This window comes from Penaeus chinensis, chromosome 31 (assembly GCF_019202785.1).
Source record: "Penaeus chinensis breed Huanghai No. 1 chromosome 31, ASM1920278v2, whole genome shotgun sequence".
Lineage (NCBI taxonomy): Eukaryota > Metazoa > Arthropoda > Malacostraca > Decapoda > Penaeidae > Penaeus > Penaeus chinensis.
The window spans coordinates 28,408,831-28,424,720 of NC_061849.1; the positions used below are offsets into that span (position 1 = coordinate 28,408,831).

The 15,890-nt window shown below is 33.4% G+C and overlaps 1 protein-coding gene across 3 annotated transcripts; it reads left to right on the forward strand.

The window, feature by feature from the left end:
- Positions 1-3,421: 3,421 nt before the first annotated feature.
- On the forward strand, positions 3,422-12,669 carry LOC125042261 (alpha-(1,6)-fucosyltransferase-like). 3 transcript variants are annotated; one of them, XM_047637806.1, is made up of 11 exons: positions 3,422-3,794; positions 3,885-3,985; positions 4,671-4,714; positions 7,348-7,513; positions 7,716-7,884; positions 8,147-8,333; positions 8,593-8,830; positions 8,937-9,113; positions 10,258-10,408; positions 11,391-11,530; positions 11,863-12,669. In XM_047637806.1, exons 6-11 carry the CDS (start codon positions 8,156-8,158, stop codon positions 12,077-12,079), a joined length of 1,101 nt encoding a protein of 366 aa, XP_047493762.1. In that variant the 5' UTR covers positions 3,422-3,794; positions 3,885-3,985; positions 4,671-4,714; positions 7,348-7,513; positions 7,716-7,884; positions 8,147-8,155; the 3' UTR covers positions 12,080-12,669. The 3 variants fall into 3 exon arrangements, with proteins under 3 accessions (XP_047493762.1, XP_047493763.1, XP_047493764.1); XM_047637807.1 differs by lacking the exons at positions 3,422-3,794; positions 3,885-3,985 and adding an exon at positions 4,059-4,158; XM_047637808.1 differs by lacking the exons at positions 3,422-3,794; positions 3,885-3,985 and adding an exon at positions 4,161-4,212.
- Positions 12,670-15,890: the final 3,221 nt, after the last annotated feature.

The window sequence follows — 15,890 nt, forward strand, 5'->3', positions numbered from 1 at the left end:
ATATATATATATATATATATATATATATATATATATATATATATATATATATATATATATATATATATATATATATATATATATATATATATATATATATATATATATATATATATATATATATATATATATATATATATATATATATATATATATATATATATATATATATATATATATATATATATATATATATATATATATATATATATATATATATATATATATATATATATATATATATATATATATATATATATATATATATATATATATATATATATATATATATATATATATATATATATATATATATATATATATATATATATATATATATATATATATATATATATATATATATATATATATATATATATATATATATATATATATATATATATATATATATATATATATATATATATATATATATATATATATATATATATATATATATATATATATATATATATATATATATATATATATATATATATATATATATATATATATATATATATATATATATATATATATATATATATATATATATATATATATATATATATATATATATATATATATATATATATATATATATATATATATATATATATATATATATATATATATATATATATATATATATATATATATATATATATATATATATATATATATATATATATATATATATATATATATATATATATATATATATATATATATATATATATATATATATATATATATATATATATATATATATATATATATATATATATATATATATATATATATATATATATATATATATATATATATATATATATATATATATATATATATATATATATATATATATATATATATATATATATATATATATATATATATATATATATATATATATATATATATATATATATATATATATATATATATATATATATATATATATATATATATATATATATATATATATATATATATATATATATATATATATATATATATATATATATATATATATATATATATATATATATATATATATATATATATATATATATATATATATATATATATATATATATATATATATATATATATATATATATATATATATATATATATATATATATATATATATATATATATATATATATATATATATATATATATATATATATATATATATATATATATATATATATATATATATATATATATATATATATATATATATATATATATATATATATATATATATATATATATATATATATATATATATATATATATATATATATATATATATATATATATATATATATATATATATATATATATATATATATATATATATATATATATATATATATATATATATATATATATATATATATATATATATATATATATATATATATATATATATATATATATATATATATATATATATATATATATATATATATATATATATATATATATATATATATATATATATATATATATATATATATATATATATATATATATATATATATATATATATATATATATATATATATATATATATATATATATATATATATATATATATATATATATATATATATATATATGTATACATATACACACATATTTGTACATATATATACACATTAATATCTAGATATGTATATCTATATCTATATGTATCTGTTTATATATATGTATGTTTGTGTTCAACAGACATTGCATAATGATACTAGGAGGCAAATGGGTACCAACAGGCTTCCTTGATTGTACCAAAACCATTACCTATAAGGTTCGTCTGTCATCAGTGCTAAGATGCCATTTGTGACCCATTATCTTTCCATTCCCTGGTAAAAGGGGCTGACCTCCAAGTAGGGCCTGTAGCACCGGATGCAGTTTCTCTTACCCAGGAGATGTTTAGATGGTTTATATACAGATAGATAAATAGATAATTACGAACTGTGTGTGCGTTATGTCAGATACTTATATGTGTTTTGTAAAATACCTGCTACTGATCTCTCATACACTATAAAAAAAAAAAACTTTTAGTGTAATACATGTAAAACAATTGTAGCTCCACATTTTAAAATAATTAGTTAATAAGTATTTTTATTATTATTGTATTTATTCTTATTCCTGCTATCATTATCTTTTCCACCGCCCGAATGCTGTGCTCTTTGCAGACCTGTTCGTTGTTTATTGTTAGCCTTGGTAGCCCTACTTCTAATTGCTTGTTGCTCTGTTTCGTGTCTGGCACCTTCCTCCACCCTACCTTATCCTACAACCACTCTTTTCTCCTGCCTCTGGTCCTCTCCTCTTCCCCCACCTTCTCTTGCTGCTGCTCCTTTTCCTCCTCTTCCTCCTCCTCTTCTTCTTCCTCCTCCTCCTCCTCCTCCTCCTCCTCCTCCTCCTCCTGTTCCTCCTCCTCCTCCTCCTCCTCCTCTTCTTCTTCTTCTTCCTCCTGTTCCTTCATCTCCTCTTCCTCCTCCTTCTCCCCCCCCCTCCTCCTCCTCCTCCTGCTACTAACGCTGCTCATTCTCCTCCTAATGCTGCTATTACTGCTCCTCCTCCTGAAGAGTTTTTGAGGGAAATAGAAGGAATTGTAGAGGACCAATATTGGAGGAAAAGAAGGAGTAAGAGAACAAAAAGTTGAGCAAGAGAGGCGAAGGAATTGTTGAGGGGCGAGAGGAGAGGAGAAAAAGAAGAATTAGAAGACAAATAATGATAACGATAATAATGATGATAATGCTGATGATGCTGATGATAATGATGATAATGATGATGTGATAATAATAATAATGGTTGTAATAATAACATTAATGATAGTGATAATAATAATGCTATGGAAGACTTACAAGTGGAGCATGTATGAAAAAGTCGCACTAAGTTTTTTAGTTACCCTGTATTCCCATCACTATGACCATTGACATTTAAAATGCTTATTAGGCATACTTGTATATATATATATGTATACATATACACACATATTTGTACATATATATACACATTAATATCTAGATATGTATATCTATATCTATATGTATCTGTTTATATATATGTATGTTTGTGTTCATATATATTAATGTTTATATATTGCATATATATGTATACATATTGTATACGTCTATCTGTACATGTCTAACTGTCTATCTTTCTAGCTGTATATCTGTCCTTATTTATCTATCTATATGTATGTGTGCATATATATATATATATATATATATATATTGTATATAAATGAGCGTGTGCCTATGTACATGTATACAATATATACACATTGTATATAGATAGGTAGATAAATATAGATAGATTGATTGACGTAAGTAAAAAGGTATGAAAAATGTCTATGGTAATATCATTACTTTGAGGCACCTATAGTGGGGTCTTAGGTTTTTATTAATTTCACGAAACAATAATTATGGATCTGATATGGCAGCTATTCAGGCCTTGTCGGCGGTGTTCGGAGAAGCGATTCAAATTCACTTTGTTTTTTTCACCTTACAAGCTACATGCCGAAAAATTCATGCTCTTGGTGCAGTCATTGTCAAGGAAATACAGAACTCAGCCTCTCATTGCGGGATGATGGAGACACTGGCGCTTGTATCTCGCCCTTGGGCAGCTCAAGAAAAAAGCCCCAGATCTGCTAGAATTGTGAAATTGTCACTAGGCTAAGATGCAAGGCGGCCGCGGATAAACAAACAGTGGGAATCAAGGAACTCCAAATATTATCACCTCCTTGGCTATTCTGTCTTTTAAACGTCACAAACGTAGGTATAATATATATGTATATATATACATATAGAACGTCAGACCGGTATCTATGAAACAAAACTAATCTTTTTTTTCTTCATTACAAGATGGCGGTCGATAAGCTGAAAAGGCTTGTGTTTTTCTTCCTCCTCCCCGTGCTGCTCTACTACTCGATGATAATGTTCTCTTTTGACACAAAAAGAAGCAGGTTAGTAGGCGTGAGAGGACGAAGTGGTGAGTGAGTAGATAGTACATAGAGTGAGTCGGAAATGTGGAAAGTGAGTGAAAACACCACATGAGTGCCTAAGTGAATGACTGTAGAGTATACCCAAAGAAGACATGCAGTTAGCGAGTACGCACAGCACTTCGTACATACGGAAAGTGAGTAGTCTGTGAGCGCAAAATGCGAGTACATTCGGGGAGTATATAAAGCGGGTGAGTACATAGAGTGAGTACGTAAAGTAGTACATGGTGAATACCTCAAGAGAGTGAGTTTGTACATACAGTGATTGTGATTACATAACGTGCGTATGTACAGTAAGTACTATATATAAAGCGAGTGAGTATGCACAATAAGTACTATGTATAAAGTGAGTGGTTATACACTATGAGTACTATATATAAAGGGAGTGAGTACATAGAATGAGTAATATATATTATGAATACACACACTGAGTACATAGGCTGAAGAATACTTGGGAAGGACAGAGTGAATGCACAGTACGGAGAAAATATAAATTTTCAGAATGCTCATCATAAAATGAGTGAATGAGGAGTGCTCACCGACAGTGTAGATAACGAGTACACGCAAGGAATCCTGAAAGTAAGCGAGTGAGTACATGCAGTAAATGTACAGTGTGAGCGCATACTGAGTTCGTCTCTTTTTATTCCAGTTTTTCCCCATCATGGGAGCGTGCGGAAGGCAGTCACTTTTCAGGTGAGGATATTTAGGCCTATCTGTTCAATATGTAAAAGGTTATGAATATCATCATAGTTATCATCACCATAATCAGCATAGTTATCATCATCATAGTTATCCCTGTGATAGTAATAATGATGTTATTAGTCATAATAAGGATGATATTGATGATAATGACAATGACAATGACAATGAAAATAATGAAAATGATTTTGATGATAATGATAAAATAATGGTAATCATAATATTGAAAATACGAGAACTGAGGATAAAGGTATTGCTGATACCACTGAGACAGCTCTGGATAAGGAAGTAAATGAGTTTAAGAAACCGAGAAGAATTTTGCTCAAGGAGTGGCCCATGGAAAGTGAAGAGGATGTTGAAAGAACTTAACACGGGTGATATAACAGGAGTATTCAGATTGAGCAAAACATGTACCATCTACATAGGAAGGAAAGTAGGTTAAGCTGAACAAAGACGAGAAAATGTGGCAAAAGAGCCTTGGTGAAAACGAAAGATGAATCACTCGATGAAAGAACTACTTAATAAGGCATATCAACATCCTCGAAAGAACGAAACGAGGTGAAATCAGGAGAGAGAAATACCAAGAGCCAGAAGGTAAATCTTGGAATATTAAAAGGGTGTGAAATGTTTTCCGTTAGTTGACAGACTGCAAGTTGCAGCTACGAAAACTTAGAGATCTCGAAAAAAACTGAGCAATTTAAGATTAATCGATAGCTTCAACAGGATCAGGTCTACCAACAGTTCAGTGGTAAGGCTTTAGAGCAGGGCTACTCAACTATTGAGGTCCAGTTAGACAAGGTCCAATATATGCAGAGGTCTGGATGAATATTTTACATACAATCATTAAAATAAAACCACCAATCTGAGTACTCCGTAGTGTCCTTATATGTCCCCTAACTTACCCTACAATCAGTCGAGGAAATACACTAACATGAATCCATCGCCAGGACCTTCATTTTATTTCATTATACTTTTCTCCTCCTAACCCTGCTTTAGAGGAAGAAGCATGAAGATGCTGAATGGTTGAAGTTTTACCCCATGGGATAAACAGCGAAATAAGGATAACAGCTGATATGGTGGCCAAGCAGACACAAATAGTTCCAAAATGAAAATGTCCAGGGCCGGATGCAGTGCAAAGGTAATGACTGAAATATTTGCCAGGATTACACGAAAAAATAGTGCAAATGGATGAAATGATCAACGAGGGAGGACAGTTCTTTCCCAAAATGAACTGGAAAAAATAATGAAGTTGATAATTCACGACCAGTAACTTGTTTATCACGAATGTCAGGGATGCTGAATGATTGCAAGAAAAGACATACTATGGGCATGGCGTGGATCAAGTATAACAAGGCTTATGCTATGGTCCTCCATTCATGAGTCTCAATAAGTCTGGTGTTGGAAAAGACATCTGTAAACATCATGGATTTTGTCAGTGAGGTCCATAAAGAACTGAAACACAGAGTTAACATCATGTACAGAATTTTGGCAAAGACCAGAAGAGGCATATTTGAGGGAGATAGTGTATACCCAAAGCTATTTCTGAATTGTATGATCCTCCTCACACAGATTTTACGGAAAGTGGCATCAGGATGTAGTCGTGATGCAAGTGGATTGGTCTCAACATAATTATTCAGTAAGGCATCAGGATGGATTTCGGGATAAGAAAGAGTAGCGGCATCTGATGGAACAGATCTGTCCAGCTTTAGACGAAAATACCTCAAATGAGTGTGAAGAGTGTGGTCGTAATGCAAATAGATTGGTCTTACAGTTATTCAATGAGGCTATCAGGCTATGTATTTCGGGATAAAAAAAAAAAAAAAAAAAAAAAAAATAGCAGCATCTGGTGGAATAGAGCTGCCCAGTGGTGAAAGGATCAAGAATGTAAAGGAAAGTGGATACAAATATCTCGGTGTTTTGGAGTAACATAGCTTTAGGCCAGAATACCTCAGGAGAGCGAAATCAAAAGCCGACTCAAGGGCAGGAACAGGATCAAGGCAATCAATATATGGGCCGTCGGTCAATTGAGATATGGTGCATATATTGGGGGGTGGCCAAAGATCGAGCTTGAGATAATAGAAAAACCAGGCAAGTGACGGCAACGAACAAGGAGCTACACACTGAAAGTGATGTTGATTGATTGTAAAGTATGGTTTCAGAAGCAAAGGAGGAAATTCGCCTGTAGGATACAAGTTTTGTTTGGTGATAAAGAAAACAGATTGAACCGTTGCTTGTTGTTATTAGAAATAACAACACCATAACTAGCGAAATGCGACACCCTCAAAAAAGAAAAAAAAGAAAAAAAAAAAGAAACAAGGTGGAAAGCAAAGATTGAGTAACTGCCAAGAGTAACCAATGCATATAATCACAATAAAAACAACAATAAAAATAATGGTAATGATGATGCCCATAATGATAATGATAATGTAAAAAGATCACAGGAATTATGATAATGATAAAAATAATGAGTGGAAATAAGAGGAATGTGTAATTACAGCAATGCGAATATGCATATTTGTCTAGATATACCTATGCATACAAGGCCGGTTTATGACACAGGACCTACAAGTGCCATCATATATGTGCGTGTATATCTGCATGTGTACATTACTCATATTCCATTCCAGTTGATTCCAGTCAGAGGTCAAAGCCATCAATGGAGGCCGAACAGATGCGTCAACAGGTGGTAAGAGACGTGCGTTACACTTGGCAGTTCTTGAAATTCCACCTGAGAAATCTTAGCTCGAACACCAAGCCTAGCACCATTCTTTAAGAACCGGAACATTACTTTAGGTAGGTTTTAGCTGTCAGTAATCCAGTGTTAATCCATTAAAAGCAAGAGATGCAAACTTATTTTTGTGTTGTGAAATCCTATAGTCATTATTCCAACCCAGTCGATAGCTTCACATTTGTTTTCCGCTTATATAATTCCAAAATGCACCATACTGAAAGTTCTCCGGATGTAGTAGGATAATTGAATCCCCACTGTTGTCAGAGTGACCTCCCACGACCTCACGCGCCTTGGCGAGGTCGACGGGTTACAGGAGTGGCGAGAGGAAGAGGCAGCCGCCCTCAGCGCCCTCGTGCAACATCGGCTGCACGTCCTGCAGAATCCTCGCGACTGCGCCTCCGCCAAGAAGATCTACTGTGACTTTAGAGCGTCCGTAAGTATTGAAGTTACAATGGTTATAGTTCCTCTTTCACGTCTTATCCTTTCGACAAAACGAGAACGTTTGGAATTTTTTTTTCTTGACAAATGCAACTATTGTACTTTGAAATCGCACAACAATACTATGGAGTGGTGCTACAAGTTGTTTCTCTAAAAGTAGTTGCAGAGACAAAGGAAAGCTTAAAACCAGTGTAATAGATATTCCCTTTCAATTTCAAGACACAGTCTCGTGTTTTATGAAACCATGACCATTACAGGGCCGAGGTATGGGGAGCCATCTGCACCACCTGAGCTACTGCTTCCTGGCATCGTATGGCACTCAGCGAACCTTGATTCTGAACACGAAGGGTTACAATGGCAACCCCGAAGGACTGGAAACATTCTTTCTTCCTCTCAGCGAGACCTGCACGAGTTACAGCAAGTCTCAGATGGTTCCTTGGCCAGGTGAGGGAATGTGCAAAAGCAGTGTTGACTGTTGTCTTGTCGTGGTGAAAGGGGCTAAAGGTTGTTACACTTGGTGGTAGAGTGCTTAATGCCTTGATGCTATATCGTAATTTTATGACGAGTATGGGATTGTGCAAAAAGTTTAATAATAATATATGCATCAAATGGGGAATTGTTGTATGGGGTACAGAATATCCAGACACTCTTACGGGGTAATATGATTCTCATAGGAGTCACCTCCCCACGGATCTGCTTGCAGGAAAGGAAGATTCGCTTGTTGTATATTTCCCGGATTGGGATAGACCGAACCCAAGGCCGAAATATTTTCCAAAATCAATCCCGAAGGACATTTCCGAGCGTCTGATGCGTCTCCACGGGGATCCTTTTGCCTGGTGGATAGGCCAGTTCTTCAAGTATGCCCTGAGGAGGAACAAAGATTTCCAGAATTACACTGACAACCTAGCGCGAGAAATGGGTTACGAGTCACCTGTTGTAGGGTAAATATTATCATTTTAACATACTTAAATCAATACGATGCGGCTAAATATAACTTTATTGTATCACCTACTGCTTGTTCATAATTGAGTGTTCTCCATATTTCAGCTTGCAGATTCGGCGGTCAGACAAATTGCAGAGAGAGGCAATTTACATTGACCTCAGTGTGTACATGGAAGAAGTGGATGGATTCTACAAAGAGCTGGAATTGCGTCAGACCGTTGCTCAACGAAGGATTTTCTTGGCCACTGACGATCCAGAAGTAATTCCAGAAATAAAGAAAAAGTAAGTAGGAAAAGAGATATTTAGGAAGAGAAACATATATGGGTGCAAACAGGAAGACAGAAACATAGGGAGAAAGAACCAAGTAGACAGACGCGAAAATATTCAGAAATCAGTTCCTGATTGGCTGTGTGGCTCTTTAGAATGGAAATCTCTCATCATCTGTCTGTTGACATATGTCTGTGATAGTTAACGCATGTCTAACTTCAAACACTTGTCTCTAGAGCTTTACTCTCAGGACGTGGTTTTCACGCACAGAGTTATTTCGACATAGTTATTGTAACTACAAAATCAAGCACATCACAAGTGATGGAAATCGTGTCCTTTGCAACATTTTAGTAGATTTTATCACAATGGAGATGATTGCTATACCATCAGTAGAACAAACTGAATTGAAGGCCTCCCGCTGAGGTGTGGCTAGCACTCTGATAATGACCTTGTAAGCTGAGCCTAACAAACCTCTCTCTTTAATGGGTCACTAATTAAACCAGCTCATATGTCTTCATACAACAACAGCAGAACCATTGTAAACTGGGCCCTAACCCAAGCATGGAGAATTTCTACAAAGGTCGGATCATTTCCTTAACCGTTTTCGCATGCTACGAAGAGATGCTCCTTCATCATTAGGATAAAACAACGTCAGCCTTTTCCAATACTAAGCTAGGATTTGGAGAAATCTTCCTAAACTTAAGAACAAGGCCCAAGGGAACTGCACGTGACCTATTACCATTTACACACAATTTTTGTTATTTTTAGGCATTGTTATTTCCATTACTTTCATTACTATTAATGTTGCTATGGTAAGTATTTGATTATTATTGTTATAATTATCATAAGTGTTCTTGTTATCATCATTGCTGTTATCATTATTACTGTTATTTCTGTCACCATCGCATCATCATAGTAGTGCCAATTTCATAACCATTGGTAATAATAACCGCAATAATGATACTGAAAATAAAAATAAATGAATAAATGACGAGGAAAATGATCATGAAAATAGTCCCTACTGATGAAAATGATATTTTTGCCAATGATGACAGATAGGCAGAAAACGAGGATAATGACAAGATAACGACAAAATTAAACCAATAAATCTACAATACTAGCTTCCCTGATATTCCATATTCTCCCCCCTCCTCCATAGGTACCCCGAGTACAAGCTCCTGTACAACCCGGGCAGCGTAGACTCGACGCGCAAAAGCCAGCGGAAAAAGGGGCCGAGTGTACAGTACTTTCTCGCTGATGTTTACTTCCTGGCGCGATCCGACTACCTTGTCTGCGGGATGACCTCCAATGTAAGAAAGAGGGAGGAGGGAGGGTGGGAGAGGGAGAGAGAGGGGGGGGGGGGAGGGAAGTAGAAGATAGGGAAATATATTTAGAGTATATCAGGTACTGATATATGCATATATTTTCATAAATATATATTGAGAGTATATCTATCTATATATGAATGTATAAAACACCCACACACTCATATATATATATATACATGTATATTTTTATCTATTTATATCTATAAGGGATTTAGACAAACACACAAACGCGCGTGTATATATTGATGTATATATGATATATATATGTCAGGGTCCCATCTATGGGATAAATGGGAATAAGGGTAGAGGGGACCCTTTAGCCTTGGCTAGCAACCCTTCTAGAGACAGTGTCTCAATAAAAGCACTGTCAGGGAAGGTATCGGGAAATCACCCTGACTGACTTTTCCCTTGTATTTATAGCAGGAGTCTCAGGAAATAGCCCTCAGTCTCATGGAAAAGACAGGCCATGTTAAGTGAATTAACAGATTAACAGAGACAAGGGTCATGAAGAAAATTTATTCCAAAAAGAGCCTGTCATATGTCAGAGCACTAGAATATATATATGCAAATATATATATATATATATATATATATATGTAAACATATGTATATATATCACGTATATATATATATATATATATATATATATATATATATATATATATGCAGATATGTATATGTGTGTGTAAGTGTATTTATATATAATATATATACACATATGTATGCATATATATGTACACATATATAATGCACACACACACACACACACACACACACACACACACACACACACACATAGATGCATATGTACATATATATATACACAAACATATATATATATATATATTTGTACATATGTATATATATGTGTGCACATATATATTCAAATATATGTATATATATATACATATATAAGGAAAAAGAGAATATAAAGAAAATAATACTGCCATGTCTCCATTACAAGATCTGTAGGCTGAGTTACGAGTTAATGCAGACCCTCCATGCAGACGCGTCGGCCCGCGTCTCGTCGGTCGACAGAGATTACTACTTCCACTTCGAGGTCGGAAATGTCGTCAAGGCTCGCTTTCCTCATAAGCCCAGAAGGTTTGTAAAATGTTATTATTAAATTTCTCCTTTTTTTTTCTATTGTATATCAAACCATTTTAAGACAGCTAATTATGATTTGTTAAGGAAGGAGCTAGATAGAGGATAGATGGTTTCCAAATTAAGGCTCAATGAATTTTTTTTTTATATTTCCCAAATAAAGACAGTACTTAATGGAAGGACATTCCAGTACTTGGGGAACAGTGTTGTAACGACATTCTTCGGAAAGTGATAACCTTAAGATGTAATATTCACTGAACACCTTTGCTATAGTCTGATTTTAAAATCGGATTTCTCAAGACGGTCATTATATATGTTTCTTCCATGAACAGGACCGGAGAACTAGAAATGCAGGAAGGAGATGTGGTGGACCGAAAGGACGTGCTTTCTCGTTTCTCCAAACATCCCAGCAAAAACAATGGTTTTCAGTGGGGCACGAACACGCGTACCAAAAAATCAGGTTATTATCCTGTTTACAAGACCGTCGAAATTTTGGAAAAAGCAAATGTCCAGTCCTTTGAACGCATTGACAGGAGTAAAACCGAATAATTGTTACTATCTTATGAAGGGTTAAAAGTTAAAATCAAATGTGCTAGGTTAGAGAATTGTTCGTGATTATGTTCACAATATTATAGATATTAGAGATCGTAAGAGCCATATCTATACCATCAAAAACAGAATCAAGGTAATTGCTTAGAGAGTTGTCTGAACAACACTCTCCTATCGAGTCTATTGAACGGCACATTCGTGGCTAGCTATTCCAAACTACAAGGTAGCGAAGTTAATTAAGATATTGGAAATGTTTGTAAACTTTGTATTTATTTGTCTATTTCAGTTGAATTTTTGATAGTTATGTTTTTTGTTTGGTAATATTGATTTTTGTGTGAAATCTGCTTGTCTACTTGAATATTGTTGTTGAATATTATCGTTATTGCGTAGAAGCAAAAAGGCAATAGCACATCACTAAGAAAAAATGAAGATACAATATCGCGATCAAAGTTTGTAAGGCTGGTTATTCAGAATGATTTTATTCTTGCTATTGTTTAATCTTACTCCTACTGGATATACCCTAAATCTAACAGTGTTTTAGGTATCTTTTACAGTTCTGAAATAAAGTGAAAATAAATTTGTAAATATCATTTTCTGTGATTACTCTGAGGATATAATTTCTAATATCTTTCCTACTTCGACTAGACCAGTGGTTCCCAACCTTTTTTACTCCTGCACCCCTAAACAAATATATTTCTTTGGCCTCGCACCCCCTACATTTTATACTTTGTTCAAGGATAAAATATGTGGAAAAATACTAAATTTTATCAAAAGAAGGTATTTATTTCACCTCTAATCTTTGTAAAAAAAAAAAAAAAAAAAAAAAAAAAAAAATCTGACTTTTAGACAAGAAACATCATAGATTGATATTTGAATAAACTTTACGAAAATAATAACTCTTGTTTGAAATATATGTAAAATAGTAAAATCAAGAACTAGCTTCGAAGCGCTTAGAAAGGAGTTTAATTTTCTAAAAATAGGAACTGGAGATACCACGGTTTTGCTTTACCAAAGAAATGAAAAAAACAATCAAAAAGACCGCAGGAGAGTAATAAATATAATATCCTTAAAAGTGCTGAAATTTCCTTAAACTAAGTAAATTTCTTATAAGTTACAAGCCTGCTTCTCGCACCCCCTGGAATGATGTCTCGAGTACCCCTGGTTGGGAAACCCTGGACTAGACCAATGCATGGCTATAAAAGTGTGAACATAATAGAAAAGAGACGTGCCATTAAAAGTTTGTGAGCAAAAAGACAGTGAGGTTTATAGTTATAACAGCGTATATCAATACTTACTGTAAATTCATATTCAGAAGAAGAGGGAGCAATTATGGCCAGCACAAGAATCGATGTAAACAGCATTACTACCGACATCGAAGGAGTACAGAGCGAAAAGCAGTTTGATTTCCCTTTGTCTCTCGATTTTCTTTTCACAACTACTGAATTCATAACATGGCTTGGATCCCCCGACCATTTTTGTTAACATTATCCCATTAACTGACTGCAGTGAGACTCATTCGAGTTTCAGAAAGTATATATTTTTTCTTTTACTCATTTTGTAGTCAATGATATCAGAAAATTGTATTTCTTAATATGTGAGCAAGGTATAGCTGGATTTCCCATCCACTGGCGTGCGAAATCTGAAAGCAGGTTAGTAAGATTGCTAGACGAAAACACTGCCGCTAATGAAAGTTTAACATAACATTTAATGAACGTATATGCGGGCAATTAGTCTGATAACACCTTTGGACGGGCATATCTCAAATTCAAATGCAATAGTCAGCCACGGACTGGTAAAGACGAAGTTTTGAACCGCTGTTTTTCATACCGATTTGAACTTTTCATCATGTCAAAGTGTTTCACTGGACAGCCAGAAATGGTGATGATTGAAGCTGGTGGATGTGCCTCGTGCAAGCATTCGGTCTTCCACTTTCCTGATGCTGATAGGCCAGAAATGTGGAGGAGGTGAATCGCTCCCCTGAGACGCCATGATATAGGCTGGAACCCTGACCAGGTGACTTCTAGGAAACTAGAGCGGCAGCGTAAACTTTTGAATCTTGATACGTCTCATTTCGTCTTGAACTGTAACCCGAGGTTTGTATATTCTATATCCTTCGATTTCGTTGAGATAAGTTTTCAGTTAGTATGTTTTGACATGTCTTGCATACATGCGATTGCGTACAGAGCAGGCCGAAAGACCAGTAAAGATATCAAATCAATCAATAAGATTCTTAGAAGCTAACAACCTCATATCTAAAATACAGCATAGGTTTAGAAGTAAGTTATCCTTTGAAATAGTATTTTTGAAACTCACAAGTGAAATGTACGAAGACAGATAAAAATTAAATGTTTGATTTACCTAAAATCTTGGACAGTGTTAGCCATGAAATCCTATTTAAAAAACAAACAAACTGACAACCATTTCTTTATCTACAAGAACACAGTGAAAATTCGTGAAAAGCTATCAATGAAAGCAGTTGCACAAGGCTTTTATACTAGGCCCGATCTTTTTCACAGTAATCATTACCGATCTGTCAACTATTGCAGACAGTTTCTACTAAAGTTCAGTATACCGATGACTTTCAATTCCTTCATACTGCCACCGCAATTTATATGAACTGACAAGAAAATCTCGAAAGATTCTTACAGGAGCAAACATATATTTTTGGCAACAATGGTCTTAAAATAAATCCTTATAAAATACTATAACGCTTAGAGACAGCTGATAAAGCATCACGAAAATCTCCACAAACACAATCATAAAATCTGAAAGTTGTCATGTCAAACCAAGTATTTCATTTAAAGATGTAGGAGTACACACACATATTCAGAAAAGTAATGGGCACATCAATAAACCTGAATCACACACAAAGCACAATCCCTACTGAACAAAAAATCCGTGGTACACACCTTAACATTACTATCATTATAAATGAGTAGTGATGCTAAAAACGTCAGCGTACACAATTTTCTTCATGTAGAACTTCGTACGCCGGGTAGCGGGCACGATGAACCAATCAGAGGCGCGGGTTTTCAAACCCAAAGTTGCTGTTTATGATTTACAAGATTCCTAAAGCATTGGAAACTGGAAATTATTTTGGCCTCTCATTAATGTAAAGAATATTTGTAGGATGACAGCCAGTAACAACGTGCGAAAAACAACAGAATTGATACATATATAACAGAAATTGATTTAAATTTAAAACACAAAAAGCTTACGTGAGTCAGTGTTTAAATTTGAGCGTCGCCCTATTTTTTAAACTACAATTTCTTTACATTTTAGAATACAGAATGTGGCGATTTTTCACTATTACACAAATGATATACGAAAATGGAAAAGACTCCTCTAATCATAAGGTCTGTTTTAACGTCAGTTTAAAGAAAATGGCGTCGATTAAGGCCCTGCGTTCCGTGGGGCAGTTCATAGCGCTAGGCACTTCATAGCGCAGTACTGCATTTTTTTTTTTTTTTTTTTTTTTTATACGAACACAGCTAACGTAGACATTTTTCGGTATGGATTCTACCATATGAACTTTTAAGATGAATTGAAATCTATTGGGTACTTCTTGACTGGTACTTGACTACTTATCCAGCTAACAAAGGATGTTAAGTGTGAAGAAACAAGAGGGCTAACTGCTCGACCATTGATGGAAAATATGATATATAAAGATAAAAAGAGGAGTGTTATAAATACTAGCATGAATAAGACATTTTCAATGTGTTTACACAGAAAATTTAAAACACAAAAAGCTTACGTGAGTCAGTGTTTAAATTTGAGCGTCGCCCTATTTTTTAAACTACAATTTCTTTAC

Coding starts and splice junctions, on each gene's coding strand:
- LOC125042261 (XM_047637806.1), top strand. CDS start 8,156: ATGGGGAGCCATCTGCACCACCTGAGCTACTGCTTCCTGGCATCGTAT. Junction 9,114..10,257: donor ATTCCAGAAATAAAGAAAAA/GTAAGTAGGAAA, acceptor CCTCCTCCATAG/GTACCCCGAGTACAAGCTCC. Junction 11,531..11,862: donor TTTCCTCATAAGCCCAGAAG/GTTTGTAAAATG, acceptor TTCCATGAACAG/GACCGGAGAACTAGAAATGC.